A 23,512-nucleotide genomic window follows, 5' to 3' on the forward strand; every position below is an offset into this window, starting at 1 on the left:
GAAGGGGTCAGATCTCACATACATATATCATTCTTTCCAAAATTACCTTAGCATAAACTATCCTGTTTTTCCTTCCTTTGATTATTATTAATAAGCCTCTTTTCACACCCATTGACATCAACAATAAAAACATATATTTAAAAGATAACACTGCATAACTACTATCATACTGCATTTCCTCCCCGCAAAACAAAGCCATGACAACACACAGCAGAAATGTGGATAAAATGGAGTGAAACAGAAAAAAATGACACTAAACAGATAAGTCACAGGAGATAAATCTTCACCCATCATGTGAACAGAAATACACTAAGGGCCAGTGGGAGGGAAGGGGTGGTGTCTGTTATGTGTGCTGCGGTCACGGCCTTCGCCCTGCGTTTGGGATCGCATCCACATTCCCTGCGGACTGACGCTCATTCTGAGGTTCTTGTCCTTGCCATTTCAGTCATCCGACCACGTTAGTCACAGACTGTCTCTGGGCCAGTGCCATGGAGACCACTTTACAGTCTCCGTTTCCAGGAAGCTGCACTCCTGAGTCAGTTTTTTGATCGCTTCTTTGAAGTCACACCCAAGTTATGTGACTGTAATGCAGAGGTATATTGGCATGCAGAGGGCCTTCACAATCACAAGAAACACAGCATCTGTTAGCCAGTCTCATTGTGGCAACAAAGGGCTCTGGTGAAATCATCTTTGGTTTTCCATTGCATTCTCCTTTTAAAATTTCAGCAGCAGGACCTTTATTTTTCATATTTCACTCAAAATGGGCCAGCTGTGTCTAGCTGTACAGGACTGTTCTATCTTCTGTAATATCAATACCATCATCTTCTTTACTGCCTCACAAGCATGTTCTCAGATACACTGGCATGCATGCACACTTACACTCATACTATCTCTTATTCTCCCTGTCTTAACATTTTCTCATTCCGTTATCATCACCTGCTTCACCCACATCTTGCACTGTAATTCAGTATGGTTCCTCCCCTGTTGTTCCTCCCTGTTCTGTTAGAACTTGGAGCATGAGGTACAGCCAGACCTTCCCCGCTCCTTGATATTATTGTGGAGCCCCGGAAGAACCAGCACGTCAGGGTCCGAGTCCACACCCGGGTTCTCCTCATTAGCCAGGATGTTCTCGACCAGACACCTTGCTGCAGCGTCAATGTTTGTGTTCTCCTGTGAGAGAGAGCGAGAGAGACAGACGGACAAAGACAGGGGTCGAGAGACAGAAAAAGAAGGCCAGAAGAGTAATCAGCATGTGAGAAGAAGGAAGGTGTGGACATTCATGCTGTGATTAATTGACCTGCACTACAAGAGATGGGATTTATATAAGATTTCACATACAGTGAATGATAGCTGAGAACAGAGAAATAAGAGAAGAGAGTGCTCAGACTTGTTACTACAATAACTACCACACTCAGGCTTGGAATCTTCAACCCTCAGTCAGTGTGCTGCTTCTCATCTGTACCAAGCACATTTACACTGTCAGCTCTCACACCCCCCAGTGCAATTCATTAGAGTGGCACTGTGAGCAGGACTCTGTTCAGGTTGGTTGTCATTGTGCTCTCAGAATAGCAGCTGTGACACAACACATATATGCGTAATAGATGCTCCTCAGATATTAAAACCCAGGCCATATTCTCTCATATTTCTCTCATGTTTACATTCTCCTGCAGTCCTTATGCTAGGACTTATCTAAGTAGTGGAGTCATTTGCAGTTGACAAAAACATGGAGGGACATGAACATTGACTCCCAGATTCTGAGTCCACAACACAAAGCAACTCTTTGTGCACGGATCACAGGATCTTGGCTTTTTAATGTGCTACCCATCTTAGGAAGGTGGAGTAATTTGGCATGGAGATGTAAAATTGCTGTTTACATTCCTCAGACAAGCTCTGTCCAAACTCCACCACAGCACTTGTCAACACACATCACACATCACACATCACACACACACACACACACAAATAGATACACAACACATACACACAAATTGATACACAACACATACACACAAATTAGGGCACATCACACAGGCCTTATACACCCTGTGGCCACAGTACTCCTCCAGTTTGTGAAATCATAAATTCCAACTTCCCACAAAACACAGACTCCTCCTCCAAAATACCAAGTAGACTCTAGAGGCAAGGCAGCTAAGAATAACCCTCCACCCACTGGAGCAGGGATAGTGACCTCAGAAGAGCTAAGGCAAGTGAACTACATGGAAAAGTTTCCCAAATACACTTACAGACAGACAGACAGACAAACACACACACACACACACACACTTTCAAGGTGGTCTGACACAAAGTTATGAGCTCCATTTCAGTTTGGATCAAGAATGCATCAAGGAGAATGAGAATTTCATTTAATTACTTAAACCCTCCTGGTGCTCATTAATTTAAACTATCATGTAAACTGCCAGACTAAGGTCGAGATACACTTTTACACTAATACACTAATGGCTCTTTCTCTTTCTTCCTCCCCTCTCTGTGTATCTCCGTCCTCACCTTTGCAGATGTCTCGAACCAACCCACAAAGCCATTGTCCCGGCAAAATGTGTCCAGCTTGGGTAACTGTGAACATAGGCCCTCACGTGACTGGTCAGATTTATTTGCCAAAAGGACGGCAGGGACAGGTTTGCCATTCCCCAGGGTGACCTTGGTGTCGAGGTCATCCTTCCACTTGAGCACCGCCTCGAAGGTAGAGGCCCGGGTCACGTCAAACACCACAAGTGCTCCCACTGCCTCCCGATAGTACACACGTGTCATGTTGCCATAGCGCTCTTGCCCTAGGACAGAGAAACAGGAGAAGCCATATAATGGTGTTTTTATGGAGTGCCGTCTAGTTAAATGGTCTATTGTGATACTGTCTAAACCTCCCATCACCCCTTAACTCGGAAGATTAGTGTGATTCGCTTGTGAATGCATGTGTGCGTGCGTGCGTGTGTGTGTGTGTGCGTGTGTCTGTGTGTTTGTGTGTGTGTGTGTGTGTCTGTGTGTCTGTGTGCGTGTTATGCGTGTCCTCATGTGAGTGAGAGGGAGAGGGGAGAAGGTCTCCTGGCACTAAAACCTCCTGCTCATGTGATGCTAATATGAGCATGAGACCAGCTGAGATTAACACAAGACATGCATTCCAACAGCTGCTGAAGGTACTGAGTGCAAAGTAAAAAAGACAAGACACAAGGAAAGAGGACTGAATAGCAGGATGGGGTGAAGGATATGGTCTATAACCATATAACTATGACCTTTGAAGCATGTTATTTGAAGAAAAGAAGGAAAAAAACTGGGACACTATCTGTCCTAAACTGCATTGCATTATCTATAAAATGTTGCTTCTAAGTTTTTTTTTTTTTTCCAAAACACAGGAAAGCCCTTTATACAAAAAGATTAAATCAAGTGACTCAAATATCCCTGTTCAAAAATCACTGACAGCATACATTATCTACAAGTATTAATATCGTTTGTGAAATAGGATTATTTATCTATGCCCTGGCTGTGTTCTCAACACCACAATACATAAATAACTATTGACCTTCCTGAAGTTGAGAGTACTGTCAATGTCTGAATTGAAAAATATTTCTCCATGATGACTCCAGTCAACAAAGAATCATTTTAAGAATTACTGTAAATTGCAAACTAGCGACTATGCACACGCAATACTACGGAGGTGTGGAATGTGGAGTATACATACCAGCGATGTCCCACAGCTGCAAGCGGATGACAGTTTGATGATCCCAGTTCAGGACTTTTAGCGCAAAGTCGACCCCAATGGTTGCGCGATAGTGTTGAGAAAAGATTTGGTGCACATACCGCTTGATTATTGACGTCTTCCCTACTCCCAGATCCCCGATCACGAGAACTTTGAACAAGTGCTCCTGCTGCATGACTCGTGTCTGCTAAAGTGGCTTGAAAAATCTCCCTAGGCAAATACCCTTACATTCATTTAAATCGTTTTTAGTACAATCAAGTATCAGTTTCTTGTAAATGGTCTCCGTTTTACACTGATTTCCTAAACAATTTAGTCGACGTAGGCCTATTGGTAGGCATCTTTTCAAATGCGTCTAATGCATACGCGTCTTGCAAGTGTTACCTTCGAAGTCGCCTTGACTTGTCATAATATCTTTGGCTACTAAATACATACCAAAAACGTAGCATTATGTTCAAACAAAATTGACCTCTGGCATATTTTACACGGGTTAAAAGACAACCCCCTTCTATAGTTTCTTTACTTCGTGTAGTTTTAAATCCAGTTTGATTACTTTATGTATCTGAAGTTCAGTTTTCATCTTTATAAAAATGCATTTTCTCTATGCTGTCACGGTATTACACGAGTTGGCTGCACTCGAGCTCGCTTAAAAAAAAACACTTGTGTTGCCACGAGGGCCAAAGAAAGAACAGCCCTAACCCCTGGCTAATACTAAGCTATGTTCTAAACTTCCTAGCGTCCCCTCTGTTCGGCTGCAAATTCATGGCTCTGGGCAGCTGTCATATGGAGGAATCCCAACACGACTACGACCACACCCATTTTCCTGTGGTACTACATTGCACTGTGGAACTTGTAGTTTTCTAGTCGTTGGTTCCAGTTATCGGTCTTCGCTGCATGAGTAAAATAAACTACAGTACGTCTTCAAATGTAAGTCGTAATATATTGTAATGACTCGCCATTTACTCTTCACTACTGTAAACGGTAAATTTTTACTTTAGCCGTTCAAAAGGACTGAGTGATTAAAATACGTGGCTATAATGCGTGGTTCGCCGTGTATCCGCATTTTATCTGCAAAAAAAGGTTAAACGTGTTCTAAATATAGTGGGATAAAACTCCGGAGTATGATAGACAAGCCTCCCTGCGAACTAATTCAAACTTCACATTTTCAAGCCAGCCTATGGGGTGTATCAATTTATGATTTACATAAAATATGTGTATAATAAAAATAAATAAATAAATAAATAAATAAATAAATAAATAAAGACACCGCAAGTGATGCGGAGAATGATGAATTTCTTTCGCGCTGCTGCTTGGGGTCTTACGGCAGTGGTGCTGATGCTGGATGAGTCAGGCTATATGATGCTGATGTTGCTGCCATTTCATCAGCAGATTTTCCAAACATTTCTCCATCTTTAAAACATAAAAGGGAATAAAACAGACAACGCAGAAGAGCTCGAAGGCCACCGACTGTTTTATCTCCATATGAAACCGCAGGAAATGGTTTATTCGCATATTCGTTTCTAAATAAACGCGAGTTTAAAGGCGACGCGGTGGGGTTTGTTTCTCCCTGTCTTCGCAGTAAAGACCAGTTGTAGCATTTCCCAGGGCAAGAGGTTTTGAATGAGTTTGTATGGTTTGCCTGGAATCACAGTCGCTGTGCATTTCCGAAGGAAAATATTCTTCAGAGCCATGGAGTTTGTGGTTCCCAAGCTCTGAGAAGCTTAACCAAAAACGGTAATGACAAAATGTATCCCCTGTTATAGTAATATTACTGAATGGAGTGCTTTCGCAAAGTGATTTTCTGTAAATTGCAAGTAGTCTTCTGGAAGGCCTCTGTATAGGCTACGGTCTCCTGTTTTTATGTAGGCTATGTTCCCTACTCCAGCGTTTCGGGGGAAACAGAACGCATATTATTTAAAAAAAAAAAAAAACATAACCTTTAACATTTTATTATGTGAATAGCCTTTAAATTTTACTCAACTTGATAACATCCTTTGTATATTAAATGGTTTCTCCTGTTCGCTGCTACTAACCGTAGTCATTGGTATAACGTATCAATGAAATAAAATTTCATCTGTAAATGATAAAAACAACTCTAGCGAACGCTGTCAGGAATGAGAACTGGGTTGTTTAGATGTTTGCAAAATGGAGGCCAACCGACCTTGGGAGTTTCCGTGATATAGAGAATACAGGCGTTTAATAACTCAATGCGATTCAGTGACAACACCGCCTGTATGTACTGTAGCTTGTCACTTGTCCGCTATGAGACAAAAGAGAGCTACAGAATTCATTTGAAAGCTGAGTACACTGTTTGAACAGACAAGCCCGGTAGTATGAATCACGGTGGAGGGAGAGGGGGCGGATTTAGTCGTCTAAAGTCGACAGTCAAACGAAACCGTAAATTTAAAGAGTATATGGAAATATAACACGGATTTATGAAATAAACGTAGCCTAAATATTTTCCTTTAGAATGGTGCATGCGCACCCAATACTACAGATTTTTGCTGAATCAAACACGTAGCAGTCACTTTAAAAATATCTATTACCATGGTGTTTGCATACTGAGCCCCAATGTATAGCTACTAGGACCATAAGATTGTATTGTTTTTGCTTTTTAAGAGGCTGTACAGATCCTGCATAGCTACAACTTGGCTGTCGCTAAAAAATAACGGGTCGAAGTGTTCTGACACAATTACAACGTCTCGAAGAAAAATAAGTCATTTCTTTTAAATCGTGCGACACAGGTACTGTGCGTTGCAGTTAAATGTGTTCACTTTTAACGATTTCGCATCCTTATGTTTCTGGAGGAAACGCAATGAAAATTTTCTCCTGACGGACGTCCCATTGCTAGGAGAGGCGGTAACTATTTAAGAATCACCATGTGCTGTTTCCAGCAAACCTTCATTTAAATTCAGAAGCACCGTTCTCAGGAAAAACGTTGCAGGGGGGAGAACGGGTATGAAGTTGTCCTAATCCAGAGGAAGGTGATCAGTTCACTTGTGTATCTCTTTACAGACAAGGTGAGACATGGAAGCTATATGGCTGTACCAGTTCCGATTGATTGTAATTGGCGATTCGACAGTGGGGAAATCATGCTTAATCCGGCGATTCACCGAGGGACGTTTTGCCCAGGTGTCTGATCCTACAGTGGGGGTGGATTTCTTTTCTCGCCTGGTGGAAATAGAGCCAGGAAAACGTATCAAACTTCAGATCTGGGACACTGCTGGGCAGGAGCGATTCAGGTACAGTGCAATTTACGTGTATTTTTGCTAATATTCCTGCAAGTAGTCACCATATGGCGATTGTAGATGAACAATCTGGACAAATATAACAATACCGTACACTGGTCCCTTAAAGGCGTCGTAACTATATCAACGATTTTCTCAGAAAATGCATGAATTTGGTGGGGTGATGCGATTTCTTTTGGACTTTTTTATGTAACACTCAAGATGTACCTGCGAAATGCTGAACCAAATGTTAACGTGTACTTTAACACATAGGCAGTCTTAAACGCTCGATGCAAAAAGGAAATCATTGTGATGATCTCATCTCAATACTATGAGCTCTCAGCCTAAAGCAGTGCTGCTGGATGAGCCAGCCAAGCCCCAATTCCCCTCAGGCAGATCTCATTGCTTTCTCAATACCCTCTCTGTATGACCGAATTGAGACAGAGTCTGGACAGTGCAAACAAATTCTCAAAACTGTGGTTCTTGTCTTCATACTCTCTTCACCAATCCTCCCTTCTGTTATCTTCTTGTCTCATCTGTCAAATTGCCACATCCTTTCCTGCATAATATCTCTTTCCCCCACTTCATTTCGTTTCTGTTGCAACTTCATTTTCACTTTTTTGTCTCTGATCTCTCTATCTTTAACTTCTCCTGTATCATCTTCTCCATTCCACAATCTCCCCCTTCTCTTGTATCTGTTTCTTCGCTCATTTTCGTCATCCTCCCATTCCCAGGTCCATTACCAGGGCCTATTACCGTAATTCGGTGGGCGGACTGCTGCTGTTCGACATCACCAACCGACGCTCCTTCCAGAACGTCCACGAGTGGCTGGAAGAGGCGAAGAGCCACGTGCAGCCACACAGCATCGTCTTCCTGCTGGTGGGCCACAAGTGCGACCTGGAGGCCCAGCGGCAGGTGAGCCGGCAGGAGGCCGAGAAGCTGGCGGGTGCCTACGGCATGCGTTACGTGGAGACCTCGGCCCGCGACGCCATCAACGTGGAGAAGGCCTTCACGGACCTGACGCGGGACATCTTCGAGCTGGTCAAGTCCGGGGACATCACCATCCAGGAGGGCTGGGAGGGCGTGAAGAGCGGCTTCGTGCCCAACGTGGTGCACTCATCGGAGGAGGTCACCAAGGGCGACCGCCGCTGCCTCTGCTGATCCCACCATCTCCCCCTGCCCCCTGGGATGCCCTTGTTGCTGTGGCCCCAACGAGCCCTGTCCCTGCAGCGCCAACTCCGCCCTCTACCTCACCCTAGACTCTACCCTACCTCCAATCTCCCCTCCCTGACCCAGTTCCAGCCCTGTCTGCTGCTGCCCCCTCTACTTCCTGCTCCACCCAAGATCTGTATTTTGCCACAGATATCTCTTTCTCATTTGGTTTGGGCATTTTCAAACTACTTATTGCCTTTTAGCTCTCCAACCTGGGAAAGTTGACCCCCCTTTCCTGATTTTTTCCCCTTTCTCCTGTCACAGATTTCTTTTGTGATTTCAAAAAAGAGCCCATATCTACGGCTGAGCAACGTGAAGAGAATCAGAGGGACAGCTATAGAAGCCTCGTGGACTGAACCTGGTCTTGATCTGTCCTTTTCTTGGTGCAGATTTTCAGGAAAATTGAGGAGACACAATCTGTCATATCTCTTAGGGAAATATATGTGAGACACAATCTGTGGTATCTCTTCTTTTTATGTCTGTAAAGCTGACAATATGAGGTAAAATCAATGATAGAGGGACATGCCCTGTTTCTTATGGTATTCAAGCTGATCTATTGCCTACAAAAAGGGAATGCACAGTACCTGATCACATGAACTGGTTCTCCTCATGAGTACCAAAGGAGTGGGGACAGAAGAGAGAAAATGCACTGTGATACACTACATTAATCAGAAGTCTATTGCAAGACATCCCAAACTGACATAAGGAATTCATGTTGATGATAATGAAAGATATGAATATTGTCATAATTAATATAAATGAGCGGGTGGGGGGGGGACATGGCTTCCCTGATGAATTCATGGAATCTTTCTTTACTGAGAATGAATTGAAAGTTCTTGAAGTTTTTAAAAAGTTTTTAACATTTAAGTCGCTGTGTTACTTTTCTGCAGGATTCTTCCGTTACACCCTTGGGTAGATATTACATGCCCACGCTACAGAAAAATATAACGATATAGCTTTAAAACAGGGCCAACATTATTTGTGCTGTTCGTGTTCTTGGTGAAGGAACACTATTTAATCACAATTACTCAAACTCTCATTTATTTTAGTTGGTTTCACTCTTCTTCCTGTTGTGGTAAAGACTTTGCGTCTTGAGTCCACAGTGATGCCTCCACTTTAGGGCAAGCTTATTATCTGTGTATGACTTGTACCTCATATCTTACCTGCTATGTACCTGTCTCCATACCTTATCTATTCATTTGAACTTCTCTGTTTTCTCACCTGTCGATCAAAAGCTGAGTCTGCTCAGATGCCCAACACTGCCTATAAATTTTTTGAATCCATTCATCTTATTACAAGGGCTTTCACATACTCAGAGTGACACAAGCCTCGGAACATATAATGGCAATGAAGGTTGACAGATCTATGGCTAGTTGATGTGGTCTGTGAAAGCAGCTCTCAGTGTCTTGGACAGTGGTCTCCAACACTCATCCTGGTCCAGGTCTATTGCCCAGTTTGTTTTCCATTTGACCCCAAATCACCAATCTCAGAATGAGTGGAGCAAGTCCCTGTGAACCATGGACAATTAAACCAGTCATTTGTTTGAAATGGTTGAGGTGGTTAATTTCTCAGTGGTATCACAGTGTTGTGATTAAAACATCCTTTAAATGAAGACATATTGCTTTTCATTTCACATACAGAGAATGCTTTTCTGACTGAATTAATGTGTGACAACCAGTGGAGTCCAAAACCTGTAGTAGATGGTCTTGCTTTAACAAGTGCTATTCAAACAAGGATCACCCATCAACAAATGATCTCTTTAATGCTTAAATGTGTTTTTAATGTAGTAGCATTACATTTGTGCATTTCAGCATTTTTATTATAGCAAAGATAAGTGTACAGATAATACTGACTTCCAAACTCTTATCTCTGTGTCAAAATTATTTATTGTAACCATATGAGTTTATGTTTCCAACAATTACATTTGTTACACAATGTATGGAAATGTGATACTACCACATTTGATGCAATCAAGTAAGAAGGAATCAGCTGTAGACTTTTTAACCTGGCACTTGCAAATCTTGCAAAACAATCAAAAACAAATTCAAGATAACTATCATTTTGGAAACAGCCTTCCCTGTTTTCATCTTTCAGATCTATACCAATCAGTCGAGAGTGTGTTCAGTGTGCAAAGGGAAATAAAAAATGCCCTTAGAGGTAAACCAAAGACTTAATGCATGATCAATATATTCCATACAGTTAGAGGGCATTTCAGGCAAGTCACAATGTAGTTTGGTCTTAATTTCAATAACAGTATCAGCATAAACATTTTTTATGTTTACCTCTGTTTACTACACAAAGAAAAATATCTAAAATGTTTTTAATGATATAAAAAATATAGCCTTCAAGCTATCATTGAAAGTTAAGGCAAAACCATTTTGTGATCTGGGTCCATCTCTCTCAAGCTTTCTATCACACCTGAATATCACTTGAGATGTCAATCACCTCATCATCCCTACACAAGTGTAAGGTGCTAATGGATTGCCCTACTCTTCAAGAAAGAGTTTGATTTGAGAAGACAGGGATGAAAAACTGGATGGCAGCTATATTGGACAGGCTGTGGAGACCACTGGTCTATGGTCAAAGTATCTATGCAGTGGACCATTTACAGTCCATTAGCTTTAATTATGAGTACAAATACCTAGCATCTGTTCTCACAGATGATGCTGTTGCATTTTTATTCATGGCCCACAATCATGCCACACGTGGACACATTTGTTAATACATCCATTATTATGTCCTTCCACTCAACATTCTTCTGCTAAAGAGAATTGAGAAATGAGGAAGTGTGGAAGTATCTTTGAGAAGCTTCCTAATATGGATTGGGGGTGCAAGTGTAAAGGAAATGTAAGTTTTCATTGTGTCCAGCCTCAGGTTAAGGGCAAGTCTGAGGAATCAGTCGGGTAGGCATGGTCAATGAAAGGGGGTGGAGTTTTTTTGATGCTGGCAAAAGGGGTAATTTTACTTTAATAGTAACAGGATTTTGAGAAACACACATGTGAACTGACCTCTGTCACATTTGTTACACGAGATACCCTTGTTTTGTTCATTAAAATGTGGCTCAGCAACGCTGGACTGAAATTAGCTTGAAATCCACAAACTCCAGAGATAAAGCAACTCCAGAACCATTATCTATGTGTTGAACAATCCAGATGCTATGACCTGCCCAACTGAGGTCTCCTCCAGGCCCCTCACCTTGACAGAACCAGTGGTCTTATCTAAGCAAACAGCAGCTTTTTGAGTCCTTTCTCCCAAAACTGAGCATCACTGAGCTTGACGAACAATGCGCTCCATTGTACAGCACTGGTGAAAAATCTAGTTTCTACAGCACATATCCCCGATGCAGGAACGTTAAAAGAATATTTTAGAAATGTTGGCTTCTCCCAGTACTTCTCTTGCTTTGTTTCTTCTCTATTTAATTTTCTTTGCAAGTCTCTGCAAGCTGTAGGTGCCGAAATGTGAACTTTTGATCTCAGAGCTGTACAATGTCATGTGGCTATTTAAATGGGTATGGAACTTATCTAGCAAAACACTGGAAATATACTAAAACAAAATAGTGACTTGTAAACATATTTTCTTTCTCTTGTCAAAACAAAATGACATAAAACTGTTTTGGTTTTATTGTTGGACGTGGAGAGTTTTTTTTTTACCCCCAAAAGAAGAAAAGGTAGAGGTTATCTAACAATGTTTGTCAGGGAAACAGGCTAAACAGAACAGTTTTCACAGAAACAAAATGAAGGAGAAATCATGACAAAAGTAACATTGCTCAATGCCCTAGAGTGCCTATCATCAAATTCATTGCTTGTTTGTCCAGCAGCCGTTCCAGAGTTACAATCGTGAAAATTTGAGGCACTCCTGAAAAGACGGAGGGGAAACTTGAGGCAGGCTTAAAATGCTAATATGAAACACTCTGGAGCACTTAAAAATGACAGGGTGACTGTCAGACATAAGTAGAAGTGATTATACACATTATACACAGGGAAATGATAATTGGGCATTCTTGTGTCTGACCTATGTCTGAGTTTTATTTTAAGATGGCAATTATCCTCACCTTATTTTCCATTTACAGAACTTCCTAAAACTTTTGTCTCTCAGATAAGTTGGTTATTTTATCGCAATAAGAATGGACATTACATTCAAATGTTCAAATGTGTAACAGTGCGGGATTGACAGAGGACTGGCTGTAAACATCGCTGCACAAAAAATGTAGAGGCTAAATTTATAGTCTATCAGAAGCTTTAAATGTGCTTTAACTTTGATGCAGTTAGTAATTTTAGGGATTGTTTTCCCGCAACATTATGTTGACAAGATGTGAAAAACTTTAAAAAAAGATTCCATTTGGCTTTGAAGTCTTGTGGTCGGAGAAAACCAAGATCCTGTCTTTAAATGACTGTAACACTGCTTTGTAGTCTTGTGCAAATAGGGTTACAAATGTACAAACTAAAACACTCTGAATGCGAATGCAACAATGTATTTGCATTGTTGGAATGCGCTACAGTGTGACATCCACTAGAGGGTAGCATAACACTGATTAAAGTAACTCACAGCTCCTTTAAAATTAGAAACAAACAAGACATTCATTGAGTCGACAAAATTTATCAGTTTATTGGTATAATTAGTTGTATTCTCTAAAATTATCAAACTGCAAATCTGGAGTGTCAGCCAGTTGATGTTGAGGATGATGGCATTAAAAAAACAAACAAAAGCAAAAAACATTTCAGCAAAAATGTTAAGTTTTCCTATTTACAATGAAAACATTCTTCTCAAGTATAAAAATCTCTCTCAGGCCAAACCATAATATAAAATGGGGCATGAATGGATGAGGCCAGCGGGACTGAGCAGTCAGTGACCTGATAGAACAAAGCATTAAAGGAAAGCCAATTAACATTTCGTAAAAAAAAAAAAAAAAAAAATCTGTGTGATGTAGGTAAAAGAGGAGCACAGTCCTGACCTGTTACAGTAAGTGTCTGCAGACAGTGCGACAGTGCTCCTCATCAACAGTGGTGTTCCCATATGGAATGTGCACATGTGGAAAATCTGTATATCACGGGTACATATGAAACAGGCCCAAAGTCTTTTCCCGGTACAAATCCAAGGGCATGGATGCAAGTCAGAATCAATGTGAAACCCACAGACAGTAACTCCACCAACAACGACTGTACAGACTGCTGGAAATGAATACTTAAACCAATGCAAGAGAGATAACTCATTGCAAAACTACAAGAAATTCAGTCAGGTTTATAAAATTACATACATTGCTAACAGCAGAATACAAAATCTAGAAAGGTCACCAAGAGTGTGAAGTTGTTTTAGAACAGTGCCAGTAAACTCCTTTTTAGGTTAATTCTACCTAACACTGTTACTAACAATCTGCTCTCAAATGACCCGCTTTCTCTACATAAGAGAGCAGGTGTATGAAGATGCGATTTATCCAGCTTGACATGACTTGCCAATGTAAAATTACTGCACTTGAAGGCAATGGGAATGGGAGTCAAAATGAGTTAGCACGATTCACCCACTTCAATCTCAGAAAAAGTGATCATACAAATATAACAACAGTAGACCACAAGTGGTCAGACCTCTGTCACCAATAGATCATTTTGTTTCTCTTTCACAGTTTACTTTTCACCAAATGACTACTGAACACAACAAATAAATATCACTTGAAAAAGAGAAGACATAAGTTTCAGAAGAAGGCTGGGAGGTAGCAAGTTTGACCCAGTGAGGCCACCGTCTGGCCCTTTTGAAACTGTGTGGGTGGGCTCTCCTGCCAGGCCGTCATAGTCATTGGAGCAGGTTGATAGGGCCACAGGAAATTTATACTTGTCTCACTGAAGCCCTAGTACACCAAGAACTTGCTATAAAGAGCTCTACCATGCCCAACGCCAGTAAGGATCATAGCAGTACAAAAACTTAATTTGGGCAGCAACAGGCAGAACATATGATAGCCCACCGTCATCTTCTGTATAACTGCTTTTAATATCAGAAACTATGGGTGAAATATGCCAGTAAATCAAGAGTCAACCACTGGGCCAGTGGATGTTGTGTAAGGGCAAGTGTTGTACATTTGATTTGGGCTTTAACACTTGACTGATAATTTTGAGAGATTGTCTCTGCTCCTCCTGTTAACATCCCAGTTATAAACCCGTGCCATGTCTGTAGGGGGAATGGGGGTTAAGGAGAATTTTTCTGAAACAGAGATCTAATTCGGCAACAACAGCTGCTACTATGCTGAGCACCCATTTTAACTTACCTGGCATAAACCTGTTTCACAACATCACGGTACAACATACCAGGGATTTGTGTAAAAGCTGACTTCACCCTCTGATCACCATGCACACCAGAGACCAATGCCTAAAACATCTCCAAAATGCTGTTGCAAAGCTTTTTTGTGTGTAGTGCATGCATTTATGTATGCATAATAAAAGTATTTTTTAAAACTCCCAAACTTCATGATTACCAATTTTTACCATCATTGCCTTCTTTTGATCCTTGCACATGTATTTAATGATTCTTTTCAATTAATGTTTTTCACTGCTCCAGACAGCATTTTTTAGATTTAGCCTCTTCCAATCACACCATGCAGAGGAACCTTTTGAACCTTGTAAACAGATGGGAGTAAACAATTCAACTATCCTTATTAGTGACACAATGTAAAACAAAATTCCATTTTGGAATATTCTGATCCAACAGCTCAACTCAAATTTTTCTGAGACCTATCACTTTTTCCACAATACTAGTTCATTGAATAGGATACATTTTACTATCAAAATGCACACAAACCAGGTAGTTCAATTAACTTCCTCAAAATCTGAGATTTGCTGTTCTTAAACAGTGATGTTGTTAGCAGAAGGATACTGACTTCAGTGGTGGTGAACTGGTCTCTAAGGAAGTCAAGGTCCTCCTCCAAAGAGTCCAGGTTTTGGGAGGCAGTGGTAAGATTCTTCTCGAGCAGGGACTGCGCCTCATCAATGTCATATTCAAGCATAACATTGGCCTAGGACAACAGAGGGAGGAGCTTAGTCAGCAGATCCCTACCTATCATGCAATTTGTTGCAATTTTCTTTTTCTCTGGCTGCCTTATAATTTTGACTGCTTTTTGTGGTGTACTGCTTTAAAGATAATTACCATTTATAGTTGAAGTTTTACTTTCCACTAAATCACATGGTGAATCACAGCTGCAAAGCATCATGTTAAGTGAGGCCTGTTTGAGAGACGTGGAGGGCAGGGAGCAAACACAAAACCTGCCACATTCAATCACTTAAATAGAGTAAATAGTGCAGTTACTGAATGGGACACTATTAATAAATCATCCTCCTCCAGAGTAAAAGCTGCCAGTCAAAGCCTGTGCATTCAGGTGCTAAACGGCATATTCTGGTGAAGTGTGCCAAGAAGCAAATGACCAAGCCCTGAAGTTTAAAGTTATTTTTGACCTTCACAAATATAATTTACATAAAATACAGCAATGAAGCAAAAAGGAAAACATGCATTTAAAATTGTGGCTTATTTAGCTAATGCCTTAGGGCTGTTCCTTGTATGGGGGATCTAAGTGTAGAACACTGCAGAAACTCAGCAGCTGGTTGCCCCATGCTCCTCTGCCTCTATGGCTCTGCACACTTACCACTCTTACTGGAACCTTACTGACCACTTCTTGAAACTAGAGGTAAATTGCAACCGTCAATGCAATTTTACAGTTCAATCAGAACGTAATGCTGAGTTGTGCAAGTGCAAAACACAGAAAATAAATACGAACAAGTGTCAAAAGGGGGGTGGTCGTTACATTTAATGCAATTTTTTTTTTCTTGCCATATTCTGAAGTACAGGATAAAGCAGCTCATCAGAGATGACCTCCTTTGAGAAAATCACAGTGGTTTGCAGAGTGTTTTGGCCAAATTTACCCCAAGCCATAAGCACACTTTGTCTGTGGGTGGCACCGAGGCTCTGCAGTACAGGTTGTCTGCCAGTAAGAAGTGCGTCTCCATGGGGTCTGTGGTGTCCTGGGAGTGAAGAATAGGGAAAAATCGAATGAGCTTAAAGAATGAGAGCAGGCAGCAAAGGATAAAGAAAGAAAGCACCACCATGCCCTTCTCACCTTCTTCTTCTGTATGTGTCTTAAAATTTCTAACGTCTGTTTAATTTGTGGAATCTGACTTTTTAACCTAAAAATGACAAAAAGGGAAAAAACATTATATATATATTATGATAAGCTTATAAAAAAATAACAAAAAACAACTTGTGTAGCTCCAAAAAAACTGTATCAGCTCAACACATTCATTGAAGACCTGACATTTCATAAGGTTTGCCTCATATACAAGAGGGTAGTAAAAATGAATGCAAGAAAAATATGGTGGATATAAAAAATGAAAGTACAGTATAAAATCTTCAAATAAAAACATTTCCATAATCTGCACTTTCAGCTTTCTGGTTACATAATCAGTACATTACAAGATTGGCAGGCATATTACAGGCACAAAGATAATGAAAAGAGCAACGCTATTCTACTCAAACAGCACGTAACATAAAAGAACAATGACAACTAAATTACCTCATCGTACCACAAGGATCCTCTTCAAAGAGTCCCAGTAATTCATTTTACCAACTCAAGATAGATACAGGTCAAGTAGCATTTTCAAAACAGTATCCCACTTTCAGTCTCATGGAAACTAATCTGTACTGCTGCAGCACAGTTTTCGCAGAAGTGTGGAAGCAGAGCAGACACCATACCGGAGTTTCTTCTGAGCCAGGCTGAGCTCCATGAACTTGTACTTCTGGTATTGTTCATCCAGCTTCCTCAGCACCAAATCTGCTGTCTCATTGCCAGGCTGTTGCATGAATGCCTCTACATCCTCCTGCAACACAGCCATGCACACCCACAAATCAGTTTTCCTTTTTATTATTGTCTGGTAAACACAGACTTACATAACAGCATCCAGAGGATACACTAGTTTTTATTGCCTCCTGTGCAGAGCTTTGCTTTACATCAGACTTGCAACCCCCCATCTAGACTGTCCCCAAACAATAACATTATAATTTATTGACCTGAACCATATGACATGCTTTTGGGTAAATTAGCAAATGAGACCTTATTTTAAAGACAGAACTACCATTGAACTTGCTATTACTGTAGAACATGTAACAAAAATGCTGTCAGATATTGGTGAATACCACTTTGGCAGCGGGGTGAAGGATTACAATCAAAATGACATATTACTTATTTGTTGCTAAAGATTTTAAAAATAAATTTAAAAAATCACTGGTGTCCAGTGGAGAATCTGCCAAATGAATAAATGTAGTGTAATGTAATCTTGTAAATCAACTGACGGTTGAAAGACATCTAAAAACCTCAGACCTCAGGACCCTAGATCTAGGATCTGGAGTGGACACCACTGTTAGACAGATAGCCAACTTGCTAGCTTGTATAACTGTTGCTTGAATGTCTTGAGGGAGTATCGCTGAATCAAATCACAATCTAGATCTCGTTGAGAATGCCTTGTTTGACTTGGCAAGGCTGGAGTTTGGCTGCACATGATCACAACATATCTAACTCGTAAGTTAGGTAACAACTGGATAAGTTTCTAACTGCCCTTTAGGCGAGCTACGCCTGAGAGAGACTTTGCATGTTAATACAGTTAGCTAGCTGGATAATTGATGTTCGATTGCTATTCACTGTCTGGTTGTGAGTGCTTTAGCTGTCTATAAGTGTATTTGGCCAACAACATTTGTCAGCTCACTTAACAACCACTGAACCATTAGGATGGTTAAATAGTTAGTCTTTGAAGCTACCTTGCTAGTGGACCAGCTTGCTAGGATATTGCATGCTGGTCGACAAAGCCGGGTGCATTTGTATTGAACATATCCGCACGCAAGCAAGCTAGCCAGCCAGCTATGAACTGGCACAAATGCTGCAAGTCCATGCCCATCGTTCTGAGCACTTCGGCGACGCTCCTGCTTTCTCACCACAAAGATGGCTTCGGGAATCCCGAGATGTTTTTTCTTGACTCCAGTTTCAGCATTGTTATTTTCCGTGGTCGTCGCCATCTTGATAATATTTCTTCCAAAAGTAGGTTGATACTAAATACTTGTTTAAGACTTCTCCCACAACAAACGTGCCCCTCCAGTGACTGTGTTTCTTATATTAACAGCCTGCGCGATATAATTTTCAGGTGCAGTACTGCCACCTACTGAGCTGGAGTAAGGATCGAGGACGTTGAAAGGCTACTTGTCCTGGGAGTAATAGAGAGGGGAAGAGAGGGGGCGCAGGGGGCGACAAAAATACACTAGAAGGCGTCTCCTAACCTAAATCATTTAAGTCTTAGACCTGTCGTCGATAATTTGTCGAGGAAGTCGAGGACTTCATCAACAGTTTCTAATCCGTGACAGAACTGGGAGACTTTCGTTATATTTTCCAAGTACCGTGGATAAGTACTTTTTCAAACCCCCATACCACCAGCGCAGTTCAGTTTTCAGGACCTCCTCCTGACTGTTATTGCTCCTAGATCCGCCTGGTGACACAGAAGGTTGGATGTTACATAGGACTGCCTTTATAGTGTCTATCAGAAGAGTCCTGCAACCTCTTCAGAATTTCTTTTTTTATTAATTTTTAATAACTTAAGGCTCTTTCGAGGGAGAGAAACATTGAAGGAAGAGCTGTTTACTAATCCATCTGCACTTTTATTGTTTTCAGCCGGCACACACGCAATGACCCACAACAATAGCAATATATATATATTTTTTGACTGTTTCTGCTAGCAGCCTATTTACACAGCAAATGCTAACCATTTTGTTTGGAGAAGAGATCAAAGCCATCCAGCACCGCAGTGTACTTACCCTCAAGGTTTGTTGTGCACATATCGATGACATCAGTCAAGAGACTTCAACACGGGTGATTATGGGTGCAAAGACATAATGTGTGTTAATTGAAAGGATTTTTACAGGATTTTTTATGTTGCATGCATTATACTTTTAGTATTGATACAGTATATAAAATACTTTCACATACAGACTAGAATTTATTGTGCCATTTAGTACCTCTAGTTATGTAACCACATTATTGGTTGTTACGTGTCTCTATGTAATTAAAATGTCTGCCAAATATCTTACACTAATGGTGTAACACAGATGAGGCAATGATGGCAAATCAATACCAAGCTGCAGCTGCACTTCTAAAGAAAGTCTATGCTTTTGAAGCACTTAGCAATCTGCAGCCTTGCAGGAACTTTACTAGCTCCTTGACTTCCCTGGGTATTTGTTTCACCCCTAACTCCATTTTCTACATCCCCCACTGCTCACACTTGCCAGCCCTGCAGTTTCCTTGACATCGCACAGCAAGCTTCAGACACTCAGCCTTCACTCCACCAGATCGTGCTGGTCACATCCTTAGAGTGAGGACCAGCACAGCAAAGATTATGCTCCTCCTATGAGTGCATATGGATGCTGTGTTGTGAGTGCAGCAGCAGGCCTACAGTCATCCAGCACTGCAGTCCCAGACTGGCAAATTGGGCTCTGTTCCTTTTGCCCATAGCTGTTAGGGACTTTAAGGGCATTTAGGGTCATGCTATGACCAGGACCACCCTCAAGCCCCTCATTTTTTGTTCTTCTTCTCCTATTAGTATGCACTGGGTGACCACAGACTAACAGCTCCCCACAGTACCCAGGTGACATAGTCCAGGCTCAGTGATGTGAACATTGCATGACTCTATCCCTTCCCATCAGCCTATCCTCAAGATTTAAAGTGTTCCTCCTGACAGCTGATCCTGGTTTGGGGCATCGGGCGAGGATGGTGCAGTGATCCGCCTCAGGTATCGCTACCAGGGTTTGGAGCCAGACAGGCTCTCCATCAAGCAAGGATGGCTTTTTGACACCCCAGCCTAGAGCCAGCAGGCAGGTATGGTGATGCAGGCCATGTTGACTCTGACAAGGCCCCTGGGAACTGGGCTTGCTCTACTATGTTTTACACATTATTGTGTTTGACATGATATTTCTACGCAAATGTTTCCTGAGTACCTTTTCTTTCTGCCTTATCTTTAGACCAAAAAAATTTGATCAAGAAAAGATAAAAGCGGAGAAAATTTTCAAAGAAATCCAAAACATTATTAACATAAGGAAGTAGGGGGAAAACCATTTAAGTCTAATTTTGACTCAGCTTTCAACCTTTATTCACAATTAAAATTTAAATTAAATATAAATTTAAAATGGCTGTTCCATTCAGAGAACACAAGAGGGCTCCATTTGTTTGACATTTGCCTCAGAAACTCCTCCATTTACTATGGAGGGTTTTATTCCTTTTAGTTTTTTTTGCATCAACATTGAAGCTCACTATTGCTTTGCATTATCACACATTGCATCAGAAAATTACCTCATTTTTGGAAATGACAAACTCTTGACAAATTTGAGTTATACGTTCCCACATATTGCACACGTGCAAATATGATGCATCACCATTAATTTGATCTGTCATTAATCAAGCCCAAATACTAGCTTTTAACTAATTAGGTAATATTGATTCATATTCATAGAATATGAATTATCATCACAGAACTTATTCTACAATAGAACAAACATAATATGACATATTTTGGTTACATTTTGGATTATATATGCTAGTATATGTATTTCTCATACAGGATTCAAAGTCTATTTGGTGATATTTCTTGTCTCACTGAGTAAAGCTATGACCTACGCTTTTTGTAAAGAAACAAGTTTAGATTTATTTAAAACATGGATTTTGTGTGTATTTTAAATTAAACTTCATTCAACTGTCACCCTTTATATTTCTAAAACTGTAGCTACTGCACTCTAGGCATTATCATACTTTAGTCACTGTAATACTGCAGTTACAGCATCTGTTCCTGTTTACAGTCAGTTATGCAATAATTAAAGACTGTGGCCAACTGTAATCAGTATAATGACAAGCAAATATTTCCTTGTCTCTTTACTTGGCAATAAATATACATTATAACTTAAATCATTGTATAAGTATAAATTAATGAAAGTAAATTAATATCAAGCCTTCTCCAGTGTGGATGCATACATACAGAAGCCATTCAAATGTAAGCAAACTGCAAGTCAGACACTTCAAATGCAAATAAATGTTTGAACTAAGAGTTTAATTTACAGTTCTCATAAATGTCTTAAACATGTCAATGGAGTGAATTTTCAGCAATATGTTGAAAATGCTTTACCTTTCTCAATAGTAGCCCTTCCACAGGCTACACATCAATAAGAGACATAAGAAAGAAAAATATATTGTGCTTGATGTATGCAAAAATAATGTAGATATGCATACATGAAACTGAAGATGTTTATCAGGATATTTCTCATTGAGAATAATTGATGTAGATCCACGAGAATCAGCTTTGTAGCACATACTGTATGTAGAGTCTGCCTCTAACCACAAAAATATATTAAGACATTTCTGAAAATATATTGTAAGTACATAACAGAGATGAATAAGGATGACTTCAATTATATTATCAGCAGTGTCATAAAAAGTTGATTTACATTCTGTCACTTACTAGATGCTCTTACCCAGAGTAACTTACAAAATAAGAATACAATGCATTTGTCACCAGCTCTTAAATGATTTAAGAGACTTAGGTACTGTGGGTGTAGTTTTTACAGTGCTACAGTACTATTTTAATATAATATGATAAAACTGTAAGTTACTGTTCTGAAATTTCTGTTGTAAAGAATAAAAAAATAGGACCATCTTAATGCAATAAATCAAGGGTAATCTGACATCATGGTAACAGCGGAATGATATTTCCTTGTTTCCAATGCTGTGCTGAAAAAGCTAAACAAATATCAGTGTTGATTTACTGAGATTCAGTTTTAATAAAGCCTCAAAATGTCAGACTTCCTAAAATAGTTCAACATTCACCTCACTGATGTCTTTTGTATGATTAATCAAATGTGACTAAGAATTTGAAAATGTTTTGTTTCTTTTCACCTAAAGACTGTTTTACAAACACGGAAAGATTTAACTTTGAATGAAACATGATACTGATAATAAATTTTCTTTTTGAGAGAAAGTAACCTATTATTTAAAACTGTACACCACAAATTATTTTGGAATTTCAGAGAAACAATTTCACCTTGGAAACAACAAAAAAGTATTATGAGGTAATTACGTGTATCACCTGAAAGAGTACTTTACTTCTCCAAGCTCTCCATTTCAAAGCTTGGTTCGCATTTAGAAAATCCATGAAATACAGAACCTGCGTATGACAGGTATTTTTGACAATGTGTTGCAAAACTGATGCATATTATACACTTACATTTGAGGTTTTACAGATAGCTTCAGTAAAAAACAAACAAAAAACAAAACAGAATCTCTCAGAACTTTAATTTAATGACAAAAAACAAAAAACAGACATCTTCTAAAATCTTTACAAAACTACAAATCTTTCCTGTCATGAAAATATGCTGTTGTTTGTTAAAATAGAATAAAAACCTAAGGAACATGCCATAATACATCTCAGAATAGGTTTCTAATCCTAAAATGTTTCACCTGCTGCCAAATTAACATTGAATGTTCATTTTATATTTTAAAGAACACATTTTGTGTGGCATATGCATACATTTTTCATGAGCAGGAGCATATTTACATACTTTTTGTATGACACTGTATGATGCTATACCATACCATATATACAACAGTATTCTTTCATTTTTGTTTCACTTTTTTCATACTAGGATTTCAAATGTTTAAAAAAATACTTTAATTACAAAAAAGGAAAAGAAATGACAGCAGGAAACATATCCCTCCGTTCTCCTGGTAATGCGTTAAGTTTCAAGTTAGTGTCTTTTTTTAACACTGAGGAACACTTTTACGTGACCTGCACATCACATTGTGGCCCTCCTGGCTGTGTTGATTTTGGCAGCCTTGACAGTTAGTGTGAGCAGACTGTGACCTGGCTCTTGGTGGTGGCATATTCACAGAGCAGGAGTAGAGTGTCAAACCTCTGCAGGTGGTGGAAGGTGTTGAGGAGGTCGGGCACGGTGTGCAGTGTGCTAGAAGAAAGGTACTGGAAGACCTGGTTGAACCCGCGAAGGTTTTGCAGCACCTCTGGAGGGACCCCCAGCTCCAGCGCCACCTGCTGGTAATTCTTCACTCCGGGTAATGCTGGGTCCAGCTTGGAGGCCAGAGACTCCACGACAGCCTGAGGCAGCATTCCCAGATGAACTCCTGGAATGGAAACAGAAGGCAAGTGATGATGTGGAACTACTGCTAAATCTTCATTGTACTGTAAAACATCTTGCCCTTTTCAGACTGCAAAACTGTCTGCAAAGCCTCCATTGTTGTCCTAAATTTGAGTAAAATAATGAGGCAACACATACCTTTTTCAATACTTGACTTGACAACTCAGTA

At 40.2% G+C, this 23,512-nt stretch overlaps 3 protein-coding genes across 3 annotated transcripts; 1 reads left to right on the forward strand and 2 right to left on the reverse strand.

Annotated features, from left to right (window-relative positions):
• Positions 1-905: 905 nt before the first annotated feature.
• On the reverse strand, positions 906-4,067 carry LOC118774262 (ras-related protein Rab-38-like). The gene is made up of 3 exons (XM_036523472.1): positions 3,689-4,067; positions 2,506-2,786; positions 906-1,170 (listed from the first exon to the last, which is right to left on the reverse strand). The coding sequence occupies exons 1-3, from the start codon at positions 3,879-3,881 to the stop codon at positions 1,003-1,005; spliced, it is 642 nt and encodes a 213-aa protein (XP_036379365.1). The 5' UTR covers positions 3,882-4,067; the 3' UTR covers positions 906-1,002.
• Positions 4,068-5,069: 1,002 nt separating this feature from the next.
• Positions 5,070-9,879, forward strand: LOC118774261 (ras-related protein Rab-39B-like). Its single transcript, XM_036523471.1, has 3 exons — positions 5,070-5,437; positions 6,719-6,945; positions 7,665-9,879. The coding sequence occupies exons 2-3, from the start codon at positions 6,731-6,733 to the stop codon at positions 8,089-8,091; spliced, it is 642 nt and encodes a 213-aa protein (XP_036379364.1). The 5' UTR covers positions 5,070-5,437; positions 6,719-6,730; the 3' UTR covers positions 8,092-9,879.
• A 3,902-nt stretch (positions 9,880-13,781) lies between these two features.
• Positions 13,782-18,288, reverse strand: LOC118774263 (prefoldin subunit 3-like). Its single transcript, XM_036523473.1, has 6 exons — positions 18,100-18,288; positions 16,867-16,991; positions 16,235-16,301; positions 16,041-16,139; positions 15,001-15,139; positions 13,782-14,298 (listed from the first exon to the last, which is right to left on the reverse strand). The coding sequence occupies exons 1-6, from the start codon at positions 18,178-18,180 to the stop codon at positions 14,222-14,224; spliced, it is 588 nt and encodes a 195-aa protein (XP_036379366.1). The 5' UTR covers positions 18,181-18,288; the 3' UTR covers positions 13,782-14,221.
• Positions 18,289-23,512: the final 5,224 nt, after the last annotated feature.

The sequence above is a fragment of the Megalops cyprinoides genome, chromosome 3, assembly GCF_013368585.1.
Source record: "Megalops cyprinoides isolate fMegCyp1 chromosome 3, fMegCyp1.pri, whole genome shotgun sequence".
NCBI classification, from domain to species: Eukaryota; Metazoa; Chordata; class Actinopteri; order Elopiformes; family Megalopidae; genus Megalops; species Megalops cyprinoides.